Below are 19801 nucleotides of genomic sequence, written 5' to 3' on the forward strand. Positions count from 1 at the left end.
AAAGCAAAGAGCATGAGAAAATTGACTCAACGAAGTGGACTCGGGGTATTGGGTGTACGATAACACACAAATTTCATTTCAAAGAGAAGCATTTGAGAATGGGAGATGCGCTTAGAAATCCACTTAGTAAGGGACAATCATGAAAAAGGGAGCACGGTAAAAAATAAAAGGAAACAATGTGGTAGTACGAAGAAATTAAACGAGAAGGTAAAAGAGAGGAGAAAAGTCGAAAGGGAGAAGGAAAGAGCCTCTTCTTAACACAGTTGTTGACGCAGGCAGCCCTGCTTATGCTCGATTGGTCCATCTAAGGAACGTTCGATAAGGCCGGCATGCAGCGAAGTATACTGGACGATAGGCTACGCTTGGTAGCCTCCAAAGCCATTCCCAAAATTAGCGTTGTTGGCCTGGTTCCAGCCAGAGGCAGGGGCAGCTTGTCCGCGGCCATAACCTGCATTTCCTGGGACCTGGCCATAGTTCTGGCCGCCCATTCCGGACTGATCCCAGCCTCTTCCAGCAGGGTTAGGACCTACGGGTTACCATATTAGCCATAAACCAAAAGTTGCATAAGGATAGGATGAAATTCACCTTGAGGAGTCATAGGTCCACCGGGTCCACCGTACTGAGGGAAATACGGGGCTGGGCTGTTATTAAAGGGCGAGCTACCCTGTTGACCAGAGAAGTTGTCGAACTGGCCAGTAGGAGGACGATCCTTACCCCACTACGACAGTTAGCAAAGCATCAAGTTATGAAAGGTAGGGAAGACCATACGCTGCACTTCAGGGGACGCCCATTAACATTGTACCCGTTAAGCTGGCAGATAGCCATAGCAGCATTTTCGTGACTATCCATCTTGATGAACGCAAATCCACGATCCGCTTGAAGACGGGTTTCCAGAACATAACCAAAGTTCTGGAAGAGCGGGACAAGATCGTTCTGCGTGGTGTAAGGGGTGAGGTTGCCCACATAGCACGTGGTCTGCCACTGTGGGGTTTGCTGGACAACCATATCGTAGCTCTGAATGCCATGAGTTGGGAAATGATGATGACCAAAAGCCGTTGTCGGGGTCATTCCCATAGCGGCCATCGCTTGTTGCTGAGAAATGGAGGGCTGCCCTTTCTGATTCGCCCAGTTACAACGAATAGCACGAGACCCGAGCCACTCGCCGTCCATCGATCCCAATGCTTTATCTGCATCCGCACGGTCGCGGAATGCAACAAAACCGTAGCCCCGGGACCGACCAGTTTTCATGTCCCACATGACACGCGCCTCGGAAACCGAACCGAAGGCTGAGAAAGCCTGTTGCAGGATTTCGTCGTTAACTTCATTGCTCAGGTCTCCAACGAAAATATGGAAGTGGTTCGAGGTATCTTCCTTGTTCGAGCTGTTGGACTGGTAAGCCCAGTTGACACGGATTTCCTGCAAATCCCGTCAGAGATGGTTCTAGAACGTATAGGAGGCTCGGATGACCATACCGATTGGTGAATGCGGCGCCCGTTGAGGGTTTGCATAGCTCGTTCAGCAGCGCCAGGATCGTCGAATTCAACGAAGCCGTAGTTGTATCCTTTACTGTTGAACTTCTGCGGGAGTTAGTACGTAAGCTGATGTACATTCAACAGTTGATAGGGAATGTAGACGACGCACAGAACTCACGTTCTTATCAGGAATGATTTTTACGCTGACAACGTGTCCAGTAGTCTCAAAAATTTGTTTCAAAATATCCTCAGTTACCCGGGGGTCAAGACCACCAACATAAAGAGCTCTTTTGTTTGGCTCTGGGGCAGCCCGGCGCACGTACCCGCCGGCGCTGGTTGGGGACATCATGTTTCCAGACATCGGAGAGGTGATCGCTGTGGGAATAGGATTGGTATTCTGCGGGATCACAACCGGAGGGCGAGGGGGCGGCGGCATATGGGAAGGATTGGCCTGGCCGTTGCCCTGAGTCCCGTCGTACTGCTGACCTGGAGCAGCAGAGGTCTGCGGAGGCGGAGGGAGAGTCGAAGGAGTTTGGGTGGGTACGTTATCAGCCATTGTTGAAAGATCACAAGCCGCAATACACAAGGAAACTGATCACTGAAACAATATAATGCACAAGTCAATGAATGTTGGTAACGCTTAATGGGTGAGTGTGAGTGATGAGATCTTTTGAGGACGGGGCGATGCAGAACGTTACGCAGTCACCGAATTGGTTTAAGGTCGAAAGGCGGAAAGCGACGCGGGGATCGAACGCCCAGAAGAACAAAAAGGACAAAACAGGGCAGGGGAAAAAAAAAGGGAAAAAAAGGAGAAGGAAAAGGAAATTAGTGGAGCATACAAGGAAGCGTTGTCGTCAAAATTAACGACAGGAAAAAGAAATGAAATTAGAGGGTGAGGCAACAGCTTCGTGACGGATGAAGATGCGCTAGAATCCAGACGACTCAAAACACGGCTTTCTCCCCAACAAGTTAAACAGGTGGAAAAAAGCTTAAGATTCGGGGGGATAAAACACGAGGGAGCTGGAGGAAATGGATGCAAAAAGAAATAGAAAAGAAAAGAGATAGGAAAGCAAAAAACAAAAGGGAAGAAAACCCCAATCACTCAGGTCTCGACGCCAGCGAAAAGTGCGATATGGACAGCGTGAGAGATGAAATGAAATGGAAACAGGGGAAAAGAAAAGCTGCGATGATCTGACCTGACGGGAGTCTGAATGGAGAAAAGAACGAGGAGTTTGGATGGTCAAGAGCCGCTTGGGGTGAGGGGCGCACTAAGCCCCTTTGCGTTAGTCCTCCCTTGACGGGTCGCTTTCCATTGAATCCATTCAGGTAAGGCGCTTAATTCCTCCACTGCTCATCAATTTGACCTATCGTTCGAAAATCTTAGGCCAGGGTCCTTTTGTTCACTCTTGCGGTAAGTAATGATACCCTTTCTCCTTTGCGCAGAACATCAAAAGTGTTTACGATCTTACACCATCATGATTGCTGTCCTCCTGGTCCTTTCATTGGTATCGTGTGATCTCAGAAACCAGTAGTACCTACCTGCCTGGTACTCCCGTGTCGCGGGAGTGCTATTGGCGTTGCTGCGTTTGATCTATCGCCCGTCTCATTCCAGGTTTTCAGGGACCCCTGTTACAACTTGCGTCAGCTGCGGACCTGTCTTGATCGACTAACAGAACCCCTTAGGGAACCCCTTAGCCTCAGAGTAGTTCGTATCTTTTGCTTTCATCCAGTCATCATCCGCCAGCAGATTACATCCAAGACAACGCGACACTGCCACAGTGACTATGGCTACTTCGGACCTTTCAAATCCAGATTCTCTGGCCGTTTTAACGGCAATGGTTAATCAAACGGTATTGCCCTTATGGACCAGTTTATTGTAGTACAAAAGCACTGATCCTGGCCAGCTTATCGAAACCGGCCGCTTTTTTCGATCAGGGGGTTCTACGCAATCCAGGGCCCAACTCAAGCGCTCAATTCCAGTTGCTCATGAGCAGTTTCAAAGCGCGCTGGACAATCTGTCCGAGCAGATCGTATGTGTTTTTCTTTTCCGTCGACCAACGGAGGGCACATGGTATGTTGATCTTACTGACCAACATTAGTTCATTGCCAAGACATTCCTGGAGAGGGACTACGAGGCTATTGCAGCCCAAAAGGCAGCACTGCAACCAGCCGAAGATGTTGTTATGAGTCAATTAGAGACCATACAAGACCCCGAAGCTGCGCCACAGGCGGAGGCAACAGCAATTGACACAAATCAAGTCCAATCAGAACCGCACAAGGCTGACACCGTGCAATCACACACAAGCATCGATGCTAGTCAGCAGGACTCCAGTGAAACCCTTGTGAAAGAAGAGAAACCAGCTGAGTCTGGTGCGGTTGGTCCTAATCAGTCTCAGTCTGGGCCCAGTGAGATCAATTTTGATTCAGTGCTCGATGATACTGGCGGGGCGAATGACTTCGATCTGAACTTAGACTTTGGGGATGACGACTTGGGGAACGAGAACTTTTTGTCGGGATCCAACCTTGGCACTACAAATACGACTGGTGCCGCCGAGCAGGAGAAGGGGGTTGACCAAAGTGGGAACACGACAACCGAAGTCCCTGGTTTGGAGAATGGTGCGGCCAACATCCCAACTGGCGGAGATATGTTCGACCTAGAGTTGCAGAAGACCGATGTATTTTCCGATCAAAATGGGGCCCCAGAAGGGCAGCAAGGCAACACTACCGAAGATATTATGGCGCCGGGGGAATCTAGCTTCGATGACTTATTCATGGATAATGAGAATTTTGGCGGTGGAGACGTTGGAGACCCCAGTATGTTGGAAGGTGATAGCTTGATGAACATGAACGAGCTTGATGACAGCTGGTTTACTTAGAGCTGACTCTTATCCTATGGACGACGGGGAGACGCTTGGGGGGTTTACTACTCATGATGGCAATGTTTATCGGCTATAGACAACGCTTCATAAAGATGAGTAAGAAGACTCTACTTGGTTACCGACCTTCATGTCCCCTCACTCGCCGAGACACATGGCAAGGTTCATGCAAGGGGTGACGGTAGTACCTGAAAACGTAACGATGCATGGTAGTTCGTCACTTTAGACAATTTTTGTACTATCAACTCTAAGTGGGATAAACTCTACCGGAGCCACAAGGCTGAGCAGGCATGCTCGCTTGGGCTACAAGTCGCGTAACATTGTTGGCCATGTAGAACCGCTCCAAGGGGCTTCGCGTATGTTTGGACATGCGCTGTTTCGTGATGTTTTCCGAATTGAGCACTGCCATTGAGGGCTGAAATAGGTGGGGGGGGGGGGAAATGAAGAAGTTGGGGAAAAGAAGAACGAAAGAAAGAAAGCTAGAAGGAAGGAAGGAAGCTATTCCCAAGCCGTGTTTGTTTTGGATTTAATCGTGGCTTCAGGTACAAACTGGCCCTGATTTGGGCATAAACATTCTATGGATATTCTATGAGGTCATCGGCTCGTGGAAATCTCGTGTATCAAATTAATCTCGGCTTCTAGAAATCAGATTAACTCATCTTCGGAAAATAACTGCACAATCCTGGAATGGAATGAAACTCCTTCATTCCAATCTGGCGCAAATATGCGATCTCTTCAATCTCCTGGCTCGATACTATATCAAAATCTTCAAGTCAATATTGATGTCTTCATCTTCTTCAAGTGGTCCACAGCGACCTTGTTAAGCGATTAACTAATGCACTCGATCCACCGTGTCAGACCATCAAGCATTTGATTCTAGCGTTATTCTTTCGCATTCTCTCTCTTTGGTCGTATTTTTTTTGTTTGTTTGTTTATTTTATTTTTAACTTCCAATCCTACCTTAATTGCCTCGCCAAAAGGTACCGACGATGTAACATAACTATCAAGAATTTCATAAGGTCCCAACGCGGTTTGATTTGACATGACTAACGGGATCGACATCTCTGACAGTCTAGTCAGTTAACTGTTAGCCAAGCGATTAGTAAGATATTAGACCAGATTGATGATGAACGGGGCGTCCGAAATGCAAGCGATGCATCTCGTATGATATCACTGTTCGATTTGCGCTGCAGTTATGAATCACACGCCCACTCAAGATGCATCCCCGCACACACACGACAGGTCAAAGTGCCGAAAATGCTTGACAGATGGACTCTCAGACCCTCACTTCGCCTTGTCATTTTTTTTTCGATCATTTTTTCATTGCCCCGCGGAAGTCACAGTCTCACATTAGGCTGCTGATCCCGTGGTGCCGTAATATCCGCCATGGATGAATCTAGCCACCATCTTTGGTCTCTGTCTTCTCGGCACCGAGAAATCTACGGTCGAAACGTCATCACCCTCACAAATTTAGGTTGTCAAAGGGACTTGGTTCGCTCTTGGCTCGAGCCGACTAGGAAAGAAAACCTAACCCAAACATAGGAATGGGTTCGTCAAGTCGATTCTCGTTCTGTAAAAGCTCTGTGGAAGTATTACTCGGAGTTATCCGAAAAGAGTAGACTACGAGTAACTAGTACTTAATTACATGGAAGGATGCAGAGATCGCTGTCACATGCTCTTCCATTTCCCTGGCGCGTCATAGGATATACAAGAACAAGATCGGATATTGGATTGAGTTATATGGCTGTGAAAAAGCCGCCGGTTCGAACCACGAGGCATATTAGTATTACTTTTACTACTCCGTGTACTCCGCACATTCTCAATTGGAGAAGACACAATAACGCTTCCTGGTGGTGAGCATGAGAGCGAGACAAAATCATCCAAATAAAAATTATAAAAAAAATAAAATTAAAAACTAAAAAGATACAAACTAAATTGACTAACCCGTAGGATTTCCATTTAGCGTACCAGTAAAAGTCCAATGAGACGAGATACTAGTCGAGAGTCGAGACAGAGGGCAACGAACTTCAAGGGACTCCGTCGTCAACGAACTAAGTCGAGAGCAAGCAGTTTAAATCACTATCCACGGATCGCCGGCTACAACGAACCACTCCGCGTCATCGTCTGAAATCTTATTCAAATCATTCGCTCCCTGCACCTTTTTCTCTGTAATTTGCTTTTCTCTTCCCTTTTGACCCTGCGTGAGTTTCCTATTGCTCGACAGTGTCCTGTGCCCAAGGAATCAAAGCGCACCGCCTCATTCTTGTTGCCGGATCGGTGCCGTCATCAGTCGGTCTGGTCGCCATCGGGTTTGGGAGTGTGTCTTTTATGATCTTCGCATTGGCTTTGGGGGATTGATTACGAGTATCGGCGGACAAGGACAACGACTGAACCATTTGCTCCCCGCAATTTATCGGCCCTTCTGGACTTGTTTCTTGGTTGATCATTTGCTACGAATTGATCACCCTTGTCATTCATCTCCAAGTCTCAATTTATTTCTTCTTGTCAACGATACTCCGTGGGTACTTTCTCCTCTTTTCTCACTCACAACACCCAAACTCTCCGCATTTTTCTTCCTCGTACCGCCCCGTGTGTCTACTCCCTTGCGTGCGTTCAGCCGGTCGATCATCAACCAAAACGGAAAAGACTGCAATAAAAGAAAAAGGACTGTGACCAAAAAGAAAAAAAATAAGAAATCGAAAGGGCCCTAGCTGATCGCATTGAATGCGCGTCACGACTGAGCTTTTTTAAACTCTGTGACCTGAAAATATTTGGTACCTCTCATATTTACTTTTGGGTTTTTGCTTTTTTCGTTTTCAACCCTTGTTCTTGTTGCGAGCCGCCGAGGACGGAGTACAGGGTAAGTCATTCAGTTACTTACTTGGACCTGCCTGGCTCTTTCTCTCTTCGTTCTTTTTATATCCTTTTCACCTTTCAATCCGGTGTTTCTCTTTCTTTGGCCCTGCTTCGCTTCCTTTCCTTTGAAACCGCCTTAGATAGTGAGGCTCGTTTCAGTTTAGCCCCATCGCTCCCTTTCTTTTCCGTTTTCACTTTAAAAAGGGACTGAGGTGTCGATGATCCGAAATTGATTCTTCCTTTCAAAAATAAAAACTTCCCATCAATGATGCTTCTGAATTGGTGTCTTTCAAGATGACAACCGCTCATATTACTCCTCTGCAGCAGGACCTTTCGGCATCGGTCACAACCAGTCCGGTCGCCCAACTACATTACAGTCCCCCGGAATCGTTACATACAAGTTCTAGCGCGGAACATCGTCGGTCAGTCGACCCATCGACCGTCGTTGGCGCCAATTTCCCCAAACAGACCAATCGCCGCGCTTCAATTTTTAGGAAGTTGGCGGGTCCACGCGAGAACGCAAAGCGCTTCCTCCGCCTGGGGGGTTCCGTCCGCGCTCAGTCGCCACCATCGATCCGCTCAATGTCCCGTACACAGCGTCCTCGTCCGGTCTCCGAGATCGTATTGTCTCCCGAAGATGCACGAATGCTCGCTTCTGCTAGTTTAGGAGCCGGTCTAGGAACGGGCAGAATGCGCTCCCACTCCTCTTCTACCGGATCGGTCAATCAGTCCTCTGCGGGGTCGGTAAGGAGTGCGCCGTCATCGGAGTCGATGGGACCGTTTCCGACGCTACGTCACGAGAAAATTGTTGCAACCGGGAGTGGTATCACAGTGGGCATTGCCCTCACAGAACCTGTGCTATACCTGCAGGGATACGATCAGAATGACCCAAGTACAAAGAAGTCCGCCATTCTACGTGGCCAGTTGCATCTCAAGGTCACCAAAAGCGTCAAGATTAAGAAGATATCGATCTGCTTCCGCGGACATGCACAAACCGATTGGCCCGAGGGTGTGTTCCAACAACCGCTGTTAATATTATTTTCCAAGTGCGCACGCTGACTGGCCTTTGCCTCGCTACAGGAATACCACCTAAAAAGGTGCATTACCATGATAAGAAGGACCTGGTCACCCACGGTATGATGTATTTCAACCACGGTGATAGTATTCTGATGCCGAACGACTACGGAGCAAACTTCTATCAGCATGCTAAACCAATGACCCCCCTTGCTGGAAAAGATGGCAGCCCAGTGGCTGTTACTCGCGAAATTTTCTCGAAAACTGGATCCTCAACCTCTCTCAGTAATGGCCAGCCTACGAGTAAGGAGCTTAAGCGCCTTTCTCTTCAATCCAATCACTCTCGCAGCTTCGGGAAGAACGATCCACCCCCTAGCGTAGTCGCTCATCCACAGCGCAACTACCGCATGTTCCCTGTCGGTGATTACCTGTATAGTTTCGAGTTCCCGATTGATGGCTCCCTTCCAGAGACGATCAAGACAGATCTGGGATATGTTCGGTATGATTTAGAAGCAATCGTGGAGCGATCGGGCGCGTTCCGGCCCAATCTCCTAGGTAACCTTGAAGTGCCGGTCATTCGCACGCCGGCGGAGGGCTCCTTGGAACAGGTCGAGCCGATCGCTATTTCTCGCAACTGGGAAGACCAATTACACTACGACATCGTTATCTCAGGGAAATCTTTCCCATTAGGCAGTCAGGTCCCCATTGCATTCAAATTAACACCGCTAGCCAAAGTCGAATGCCACCGGATTAAAGTCTATGTAACGGAAAACATACAGCATTGGACGGCAGACAAGAGCGTCCACCGCTTTCAGCCGGCCAAGAAGGTGCTACTGTTCGAGAAGCGAGCCGATTCAGCGAGCACGAGTACATACCCAGGCAGCTCAATGCGCGTCACAGCAGGTGGTGGCATTGACTGGGATCATCGCACAGCTGCTGCGAGAGGTGATGAAATTGTAGACCGGAACCGGACAAATCTTTTGGGAAATTTAGCCAGCGATTCCGGCGTCGGTCCGACCGAAATGGAGTTTAATGTTCAACTCCCGAGTTGCCATGAAATGAAAAATCGGGATGAGGCTCACAGATTACATTTTGACACAACGTACGAAAATATACAGATCAATCATTGGATCAAGGTATGATGAGCTTCCACCTGTTAGGTTATAAAAACAAGTTGGCTAACGCGATTCTTCCAGATTGTCCTTCGTCTCTCGAAGGTGGATGAAAGAGATCCAAGTAAGCGAAGGCATTTCGAGATTTCTATCGATTCTCCATTCCACCTACTTTCGTGCAAGGCCACACAGGCCAACATTTATCTCCCAGCGTATACCTCCCCAAATTCGGATCCTGCGCCGCCTGCCCAGGAATACGAATGTGGGTGTCCGGGAGCCGCCGCGCTTAACAAAGCCAGCTCGAACGGCCACTCTCCGTCCTTCGAAGTAGAGGAGCCGCCGACTGGTAGAGCAGTTTACCGAAGTTTCACGAATGGCTCTGGTGGCTTGGCACGACCTCCTCAGGCGCATTTGGCACACGAGCCAAACGACCGTGCAGATGATCCTCCACCGCGTCCTATGCATCTTCTCCGTGCTCCGTCATTTGCTCCACCCGCATTCGAGGATGTTCCGCCACCGCCGCCCCTCATAACACCACCCCCTGAATACACTTCTATCGTCGGTAATAACGACCGGGAGACAGTGCTGGAGGATTATTTCTCGCGGCTGTCGTGTTATGAGGAAACTGCCGATGACCCACGGGGTCTCGGACGGGTTGATGTGCCTCTGACCCCTGGAGGTCGGGTGAACCGCAGTATGGACGTCCCACGGGAGTGGGTTCGCCTGGATCAGTCGACCGTCTAAGCCGTGAGACAACAATCGACTAGATGTCAGTCATGGAGTTACGATGTCATGAATTAAATGTATTCTTTTCGTCTTTGATGGGACCCACGGGTGCTTGATATTTTACCCGGAAACTTCCCTTCACGGTATCCTACGATTTGCGCTGTATGCTGATGAGTTATATTTTTTGGTCGGGTTACAGGGTTATTAGGCGCAGAAGGATAAGGATGGTGGCCGGCGCTGGGTTAGGAGGGCATCAACATGAGCGATCTTGATTTTCTTGGATTTTCTTTTCTCTGTTATACATCTCTCAAGGTCATTATGTCTATGTCATACAAACATATTTGTACTAACCATTGATACAATTCGCTTCATACATTTATATGTTACTAAAGTATATAGACCACTGTTTCATCATTCAGATCTTGTAAGTACTTCATGTGAACGCACCTCGACTAGAATTGCTTCCAACAGCGCATCTACAAAGACTATACAATCTGGAATCCCTCTGCTATCTCCGACACATGTATAGATCTTTTCCCTTGCTTCAAGTCGAATGTTATGCAATCGCAATTCTCTTACCAGAGAATCAACACAATAAACGGGTATATATGAAGGTAGTGATATGTCGGGGAAGTCGCCTCCTAGACTGGCGCTGATGATTTATAACATCGCATCCCATTCTTCATTCCGTCCTGAACAAGAAGGCCTAGACAAATGGTATGGGACATCGTCTCCGAGATTGAGCCTCGGCATGATGGCTGTAAAGGGGAAGTAGCAAATCTTATTCGAAGACGCACGCTAGCTAACCTTTAGCCCGCGAGGTGACAGTCCATTGACTGAGAACACGTTTCCGGAACATATGCCGTTACAGACTAGGATATCGGGATATAATTGCCAGTAGCTAAGCAATATTAACCTGCACGATAGGACGACGCTAACAGAGACGAACCCGACTAGATCAAGGACCGTTCCGCTGACCTTCTATAGTCAGAGGATCATGCGGTCTGGAACATCCATGTTGGTTGTCAGGCCATGGCTGATGAACCCAATTCTCACAAGCCAGCGCCACCGTGTTTCGATATCAATTTAACCGGGTGAAAATGTGGAGATTGCGAGGTTGCAGTCCCAGGTGGCTATACTAGCACGTGGTCTGCATGTCAGACTGGGGACCATCACACTTGGATATGGCACCCCTCAACACATTTCCCCGGGTTTCCTCTTGCTAAATTAATTGAGGGGTTCATCAACAGTCACCATACAGAATTATCTGGGGAGGCACACCCATAGCTTAGACGATGATATCCGATTCAGTATAGAGAAGATGACATTGGTGGATGTACCAACCCGAGGTCTTGTTTTCTGTCTTGGATCTCGATGGCTATGAATCAGGGCCGTTGTTTCTTCACGATTTCCCTACCCAACGCACTACGGAATCACCTGATCAATCGTCTGACAGACGCCTGGCTCAGAAGTGCGAAAAGCCCATACGACTAGTCCGTCCGGGGATCCCGTACCCGTTCCTGTTACGGTGAGGAGCAAGAGACTTCGGGGTAAAAGTGTTCGGATTCTGCACAACGTGAAGCTCGCCGCTAAGTATTAGTTACGGGGAATACGGACCTGTTTAGGTTCAGTGCGAACTGATTCCCGCTCTTGTCTTTGCTTAGATGGAGGTTATTCTGTTTTCATCACGGAGATATGAACTGCTCGCCTCCAGATGTCGTTCCTCTAACGGACCGGCGGTCCTTCGATCCGGTAGACAAGCACTCTAGTCTGCACAATATGGCAATGTTTGAGTCGGGGAGGACATCTATATAAAGATGGCTCCTTCCTGGAGCTCTCCAACATGATTCATGAAGTCCAAGCACCGGCAAAGCTTTGCAGAGTCAAAGATGGCTTCCTTTCTTCTCTCTAGAATCTGCCGCAATGCCTTCATCTTATCTTCAGTCCTGACCCTTGCCCAGGGTCAGCAGATTGGGACTTACCAGACCGAAACCCATCCCTCCATGACCTGGCAGACATGCAGTGACGGCGGCAGTTGCAGCACCAAGCAAGGCTCCGTTGTCCTCGATGCCAACTGGCGTTGGGTCCACCAAACTGGAAGCTCTAGCAATTGCTACACTGGCAATAAATGGGACACTTCCTACTGCAGCACCAATGACGCTTGTGCCCAGAAATGTGCCTTAGATGGTGCCGACTACTCCAACACTTACGGTATCACCACCAGCGGCAGCGAGGTCCGCCTCAATTTCGTCACCAACTCCAACGTCGGTTCTCGTGTCTACATGATGGCCGACGATACCAATTACGAGGTTTACAAACTGTTGAACCAAGAGTTTACCTTCGATGTGGATGTCTCCAAGCTTCCATGTGGTCTTAATGGCGCTTTGTACTTCGTCGTAATGGACGCCGATGGAGGTGTTTCCAAGTATCCAAACAACAAAGCCGGCGCGAAGTACGGTACTGGTTACTGTGACTCTCAATGCCCACGGGATATCAAGTTTATCCAGGGACAAGCCAATGTCGAAGGCTGGGTACCGTCAACCAACAATGCCAATACAGGCATTGGAAACCATGGCTCCTGCTGCGCAGAGCTGGACATATGGGAGTCCAACAGCATTTCGCAGGCTCTCACTCCTCACCCATGCGATACGGCCACCAACACTTTATGCACTGGAGATGCCTGCGGTGGCACATACAGTTCCGACCGCTACGGTGGGACGTGTGATCCTGACGGCTGCGACTTTAACCCATATCGTGTGGGCAACACCACCTTCTATGGTCCGGGTAAGACAATTGACACCAACAAACCGATGACAGTCGTGACGCAGTTTATCACCGATGACGGTACCTCCAGCGGCACCTTGACTGAGATTAAACGGTTTTACGTGCAAGACGGCGTCACATACCCCCAGCCCAGCGCAGACGTCAGTGGTCTCAGCGGCAACACCATCAACTCGGAGTTCTGCACCGCAGAAAACAGCCTGTTCGACGGCTCGGGTAGCTTCGCGAAACACGGTGGGCTCGCCGGCATGGGCGAAGCCATGTCGACTGGAATGGTGCTGGTCATGAGCTTGTGGGATGATTACTACGCCAACATGCTCTGGCTTGACAGCAACTACCCCACCGACGAGTCCACCAGTAAGCCCGGCGTGGCCCGTGGAACCTGCGCCACGTCCTCTGGTGTTCCTAGCGAGGTTGAAGCCTCCAACCCTAACGCCTATGTGGCCTATTCCAACATTAAAGTTGGCCCTATCGGCTCCACTTTCAAGAGCTGATGCGGGTCTCCATACACCTGCAGGTGATGAACTTTGTCTGCTTTGAGTGCCTAACGTTCGCTATGGGTGGTGGTCATGATCAAGTATATTTCGCCATCGCTATGTAAGGGGGGTAGGGATATCATGGATATTGTGCAGAAAGAGAAATGTACGGTAACGCCGATGTAGTCAGAAGAATATGAAATGAAATGACGTCGTTCAGATCTAAGCAGTATAGCCTTTACCGCCCAGTGGAGAATCCCGCATAGAGCTTCCTTTTCGGATAAAGCCGAGCGGATACTTTCTTTCTCAGTTCATCCATAATGATCCAGTGACCACCGACCAACTCACCTTCAGTTCGTAGATCGCTTCCTCCTTGCTGTCTCCACGTCCTGCGGGGAAATAGAACATACTGTACCTCGGAACAACCATATCAAACCCTTACCCGGTGAGTCTCTCTTCGCCCATATGAAGTTTCCCGACGCTCATCTGCATAAGGTTGACATCCGCCAGTATAACTCAAGATAACCCCCATCCATCGTCACCGTCACCATGCCTGTCGAGGTCGTCCCCCTTACAGAAGCAGACATCCCCGACGCGATCGAAGTCATCCAACAAGCATTCGCAGAAGACCCATATTTCCAATGGGTTTTCGATCCTTCCAAGGTGAGTTGTGATCACCAGGCAAACCACTATTCCCAAGTCTCCTCGAACTCAAGCCCTCGTATCCCAACACAAGGCAAGAAATCCCGCCGCAGACAAAAAGGCTAACGGACAGCGGCCCATCACCGCGGTCGAGGTGGCACACCGACCGACGTGATGGACAAGCCATGTCCCGAAACTCACAGTTCAACAAGCAAAGAAACTATGATTCCCTCGCGGCGCGGTGTCTCTGGGGGATCAACAACGCCCTGTTTCACGTCGCCAAGGAAACTGATGCGAATGGCGTCGACCGCGTGGTCGGCGTGTCCTGCTGGTTACCGCCGCATGCCGCCTCGGAGCCGGAGAGCTGGTACAGCTGGTGTCAAGGGTGGGTGCTGAGCTGGCGACAGATGCTGAACAACATCTGGAACTTAGGCCGGGGCGGGCTCCGGACTAATCGGTACTGGATCTGGAAGGAGAGGCAGCAGGAGGCGCAGAGCGCGATCTGGGATGATCCGCGGGGGTACTATTTCTGCAACATTGTGGCTGTCAGTCCTAAGGCGCAGGGCGGGGGGATTGGGAGGAAGTTGTTCGAGGCTGTTACCGATATGGCGGATCGGGAGGGAGTGAAGTGCTATTTGGAGAGTTCGCGGAACGTGCCGAACGTGCAGATTTATGAGAAGATGGGGTTTAGGATGAAGAAGGAGATGGAGTGTCGGGATGGGGAAGATGTTTGCATGGTAGGTTTTCTTTCTTTCTGTTTTTCCTTTGCATCTGGAGAGATGGATGTCTGATAATGTGTTTGGCAGCTTTATTGCATGGTTCGTGAGCCTAACTTGGAGAAGTGAGGGCTCGGGCGGTTTCTATCTTTTTTGCTGTATGCGGTATTTGATGACGAATCGGGATGGCAGGAATGAAAAGAGGCCTGCTGTATGATTTCTCTCTATTACGAGACAAGAGTACATGAGTACATATATCTATTATTTGTTCATGAATCTGCAATGAAGTTATCTATCTCATTCCACAACCGCCCCCAAACTACGAAGCAGTATACAACACCAAGCCAAAAGATCCAGACCACCAATGCACCCCTAGTTTAGAACAAAAAAGAGAAAAGAAAAAACCCCCAATCCTCAAGGTCCCCACAGAATCAAATCACAATCACAATCACACCCATAACCCTAAGACCAGTACATAGCACAAACATCCATAACCCACCCACAACACCATCCAAGCCTTCCAAATCTCCGGCCATACCAGTAAACCATGGACCACGACAACCACTACCTAACTAATTTAGTAACCCCCAAGAAAGAAAGAAAAAACCCAAAAGCTTAGTCCCAACCTAAACCACCTGACCAGGGCCAAGTCAACTCCTTGACCAACTACCACGCTTGAAAGGTTAACGTCGGCTCTGGCCGTCACTTAGCACGCTGTGCTATTATAACTCTTCTGTTATAGGGGGGGGGCCTTTGGTCCGAAATGAGGATTACGTTGTTGACTTTGGATCTGAGTCTGGGTATTGGTCCTGTTGGGTTTATTCATTTTACTGTCTTTTACTGTGGGGATCTGGATTCGTGGCCATGTTGTGTGTGTTATATTATGCATGTATGTAGATAGGTAGGTAGGTAGGTAGATATTAGATAGCCAGACAGTACTTTCGTCTATACAATAGCCAATACAATGTAAAAATATACAATATACAATAAACATACAACAGACAAAGAACCAAACACCCACTAACAAGACCATACATACCTAGTAGAACCTAACACCAAGACATCCCAAGCCTACATCCCAGTAGAGAATAGAGTCTACCAAAAAAGCAGCCTCCACACTCAAATCCCGATCCCCCTAATAATAAATCTCATCAAAGCCAACAAATCCAGGGTCCAACCCAGCCATAAGCACTATGTTTCAGAACCTACCCCCCGCCCCCCTTCATACAGGTCCTCCGTCAGCAACCAACACAATAACAGGCTTGATAAGACACGGATCGGGCCGGAATCAGTCCATGCTCCATGCTCGGTGTTTATGTTGTGATACCGCGATCAACCGCTAAGGGGGGTTTAGAATCTGGCGGTGGCGCCCGGGGGGGGTGTATGTATGTATATGTGACGGGTGATATTGATAGTGGGCGTGGCTTATAATTTATAATTTATTAAAGAAGGGGGGGGCAAACACGGAGATTGATTTCCGGTTCTTTCTTCTGGTTGGGTGGGCTTTTGGTTTTCTTTGCGTGTTGGTGCTTTTTGTGTTTGTTGTATATCTGGTTTACCTGGCGGTAAGAGATACGCTTGTGCTGTGCATGTAGTTGGAATGGCCATTGTATATGAAAGAGAATGATAGGTATACTCCAGACACATCAGGGGGTCAAGATAGAAGCTATCTATTGACTATCTATGCAAGCTTTAAAGTCTGTACATAGGGTACAATGTCCATCTCCACTGCATTCAATCCCAGTATCACACCAAGTGTACCTATATGATAACTTCTACTACCTAGTAAACGCAGGACTTCTACTATTTTGATTAGAATAGCCCGACGAGCTTAATTAGGCTATACCTATTTGATATATGTTCGATATCCAGCGTAATTATACTAGGGATGTTGCATACATCAAATACGTATACTCAGTGCCAGACAGTACACTCACAAGCTAGCATTTAGCCTAAACTAACCCAGTCACGTTGATCCAAGATTCTAGGCTAAATCAGTGAGAGTGGAGCTATGTAAAGCACTCTGAACACAGATGCCGAGATGATATATAGGTCTGCAATAAGAATGAATGCGCTGTGGTGATAGTACGATGCTGTTTCTATTTAGTACCAGGATCTCAAGTAATATGCTGCACGGCCTTTCATTGATAGTACTTCCAGACTAACAAAGAAATCAGTGCTCACTGTGTAGTTGATACCGAATCATGCCCTGCTATAGCCAGAAACGTGATGAAGGCTCACTGGTCTATCGAAAGTACATGCATAAGCCACAACCCAATCGATATCTCTCCACGAGCGGTTTCCATACCCAGGGCACTATGCAAATGCCGCCTGTACATTGACCAACTAGACTACGGTCATAGCTCCAGGACCGCTTCCCACTAGTTGGTAACTAGCCAGGCACTGACTCGGTCTGATCTTGGCGGCACCGCTGCCCCAACAAATCAATCAGTGAGCGAGGGATAAGCAAAAGTTAAACCGGAAAAAGAACCAGAGGAACGGAATCGGCATGAAAATATTCAATTGTCTCAGTAGGAAAAAAAAAAAAGGAGTTCGAACTGACTCGTTCGTACTTACCCATAAGTAGGGATACTGAAGTTTAATATATAGGCTCATGGTTAGTGCGAAGAGTGAGACGGCAGAGCTAATTTATTGTCGCGTCGTTGTTACCGCTTCCTCTGCCGAGCCAACGTAGCAAGGGGCTTATTGCTCCTCAAGGCTGTACCTTTGCTGAGGCTGGTTACTGGACAGGATCCTAGTCCTCGCCTGCATGGTACTTCAGGGTAAAGCACTCTGATCCTTGTAGATAATGAAGGTCATCAGTCTCTTTGAGCTTTCTTCGATCAGCTGATTGGCCCATTGCCCCTTTTCTTTGTCTGATACCGTGCGTTTGTTCCGGATTCTTGGGATGTAATTAATTGTGGATGAATGTTAGCATAGAGAGGGCACGTGCCCCCCGACCTACTATAAATGTGGGGATTTCCAAGGGTCTTTTGGTCGCAGCGCGGCGGTTTGCCCTGTTTGTTTCGTACTTTTGGAAAATCTCTATAGAGTATACGTATACTCTGTAGAATGGTAGGCCAGGCCATACAGTTTACAGGGGTTAGCTGAGGAAACTGTGCCCCGACATCTCTTGGCAACTTTGATTAACTGGACGCGTCCGCACGGTGGAAAATCATCTGAGTTGCGTAGTTGTGCCTCGAAAATCTGCATGGTCTAACGGTGATAGTTCAAGGCCACGTAAGAGTATCAAGGTGCTTAGTGTAATCAACGGACAAGAACCAAGTACTCTTAGAATATAGTATGACCGAGGGATCCTCCGTAGTGGGATAAGGCCTTCGGCTTTCGTGTACATATCCCGGAATGGAAATCGAAAACCTCATGCAAAGTTTTCAAGATATGGTGAGACTAGATTGTGTGAATCATCGTTTCGGCTCTTAATCTGTTAAACATTTTTTAGAAAATTTCCTGCTAACCTTGGGTGACCATGATCGCCATTGTATCAGGCCATGGGATGAGTGACATGTGCTACCCATTCGCCTCTACGGTTCTACCCGCCCGAGCGATAGTAGTAAGGAAGTTATGCTTCGTAGGATATATGATGAGGATATCTCCGTAGGGCCTCGGTTCGGTTCGTTCACCGAGCTGTGACGGACCGTATGGTGCGATTTGGAAAAGAGCTTGCATACCTGCCACTTCGGTGATCCACGTCCATGGCACCAGCTGTTCTCTCATTGGACCTCAGGATCTTCAGGGCGAGGCGACTATCACGGCGGTTGTGGAATGGCTAGCTGTCGCGCTTCTTCAGGTGTGACTCCTAGCCAATAGTGAGGCAATGTATACAGAGGATATGACGACCACCATGGATCCTATTACCCCCTGAGCTCTTTAGTGTAGCGAGTGGACCGGCTATGTTTTAAGCGTGGCCCTGCAGGACTGCACATTCGGCCCGAGAGTGGGCTGGGTCAGAAGGTAAAGTGGCCGTACGCGATGGTATCTCTCCGCGTACCTTAGCAGGCATCGGAAATTAAATCATTCACTGTGGTGCGAGGAAGGGTTGCTGCAGTTCAATCTCTAAACAAATGAAAAGGGATGGAACTGCGGGGATAACGTATGCAATATGCCCGTTGAATGGCCCGCCATCCGAAAAATCCTCGGCCTCCCCACTCCCGGGAGTGAGAGAGAGCGAGAGAGAGAAGTTGGCGACTAACCTTAGGGAACTCCACCCGTCCATGCAATTTCAGCGCCAACTGATGATTGTCCGGTGTTCACTGACTAACCCACTAACGTCTAACTAACCAACTACTCCGTATGCATGATATTCTTGTGTTACTACACCACATGGGGGGTGGGGGTGGACAGCGTTGATCACATTGCATCGGTCGTGTCCATCACAGAATGGCAGTCCCTTGGCAGGGTTCATGGAGGGAACCAAGACCAGGGTCGAACAAAGAGAACCAGAAAAGAAAGTAGGGGACCAAGACCAAGACCAAGCCCGTTAATCCTGGGTCGTATCTCTCAAGCTTGTTGGTCAACCGTCCATCGGGGGAAATAATGCAGCCCAGCCTCCGGTCTGACAACTAGCCGACTCGAAGAACCACTAGAATCCACGCCACTCGGCCGGTCGCTTTACTTCGTCATAGGACGGGGGAGCACAGACTCCGTCTGGGCCTCCGTAGATGCAGGACGAGATATGCTTGGCAGGCAACGGTTCTGCTATCGTGCACCTCATTGCGTCAAGTGCAATGACCACTGGTTGGTAACCAGCGGCGGCTAGAGGGAAAGCGTTATCCTTTACCCTCAAACCTGAGGATTGTTCATGCTAGTCTAAGAGAAGGTCAAGGCGGCCTCTGGTGTTGCGCTTTTCCCCTAGTTCCCGCGCCTCTGACTCGTCAAAGTGGTTCCCCCTCGCGAGTCATTCCGTTCCCACCACGGGGGTGAAGAAAAGGACAAAGCTGTTCGGAAAGACTCCAGCGTCCTGAAGCAATAGTAACCCATCCAAATAGGCAACAATCGTGGTAAATTTAGTCTGCTTTCCTGTTTGTGACAAAAACAGAGTGGTGGATAATATGACTGAAGTAAAATAGGAATGGAATCTAAACAGGGAGACGAGAGAGAAGAAAAAAAACA

The 19801-nt window shown here is 48.7% G+C and overlaps 5 protein-coding genes across 5 annotated transcripts; 4 read left to right on the forward strand and 1 right to left on the reverse strand.

The window, feature by feature from the left end:
• Nucleotides 1–356: 356 nt before the first annotated feature.
• Nucleotides 357–2028, reverse strand: ANOM_009349 (nuclear and cytoplasmic polyadenylated RNA-binding protein pub1; the record flags this gene model as incomplete). The annotated part of the gene is made up of 5 exons (XM_015554605.1): nt 357–526; nt 586–718; nt 769–1416; nt 1473–1577; nt 1651–2028. 5 exons carry the CDS (start codon nt 2026–2028, stop codon nt 357–359), a joined length of 1434 nt encoding a protein of 477 aa, XP_015404742.1.
• A 1228-nt stretch (nt 2029–3256) lies between these two features.
• ANOM_009350 (uncharacterized protein) lies at nt 3257–4348 on the forward strand (the record flags this gene model as incomplete). Its single annotated transcript, XM_015554606.1, has 3 exons — nt 3257–3322; nt 3377–3502; nt 3572–4348. The coding sequence occupies 3 exons, from the start codon at nt 3257–3259 to the stop codon at nt 4346–4348; spliced, it is 969 nt and encodes a 322-aa protein (XP_015404750.1).
• Nucleotides 4349–7463: 3115 nt separating this feature from the next.
• On the forward strand, nt 7464–10474 carry ANOM_009351 (arrestin family protein; the record flags this gene model as incomplete). The annotated part of the gene is made up of 3 exons (XM_015554607.1): nt 7464–8213; nt 8285–9354; nt 9415–10474. Coding segments are annotated over 3 exons (2460 nt in total), but the record flags the coding sequence as incomplete, so codon positions are not given.
• A 1471-nt stretch (nt 10475–11945) lies between these two features.
• Nucleotides 11946–13331, forward strand: ANOM_009352 (glycoside hydrolase family 7 protein; the record flags this gene model as incomplete). Its single annotated transcript, XM_015554608.1, has 1 exon — nt 11946–13331. One exon carries the CDS (start codon nt 11946–11948, stop codon nt 13329–13331), a length of 1386 nt encoding a protein of 461 aa, XP_015404740.1.
• A 531-nt stretch (nt 13332–13862) lies between these two features.
• ANOM_009353 (GNAT family N-acetyltransferase) lies at nt 13863–14800 on the forward strand (the record flags this gene model as incomplete). The annotated part of the gene is made up of 3 exons (XM_015554609.1): nt 13863–13976; nt 14030–14692; nt 14762–14800. The coding sequence occupies 3 exons, from the start codon at nt 13863–13865 to the stop codon at nt 14798–14800; spliced, it is 816 nt and encodes a 271-aa protein (XP_015404741.1).
• Between the last annotated feature and the right edge of the window lie 5001 nt (nt 14801–19801).

This window comes from Aspergillus nomiae (genome assembly GCF_001204775.2).
Source record: "Aspergillus nomiae NRRL 13137 chromosome Unknown contig00244, whole genome shotgun sequence".
NCBI classification, from domain to species: domain Eukaryota; kingdom Fungi; phylum Ascomycota; class Eurotiomycetes; order Eurotiales; family Aspergillaceae; genus Aspergillus; species Aspergillus nomiae.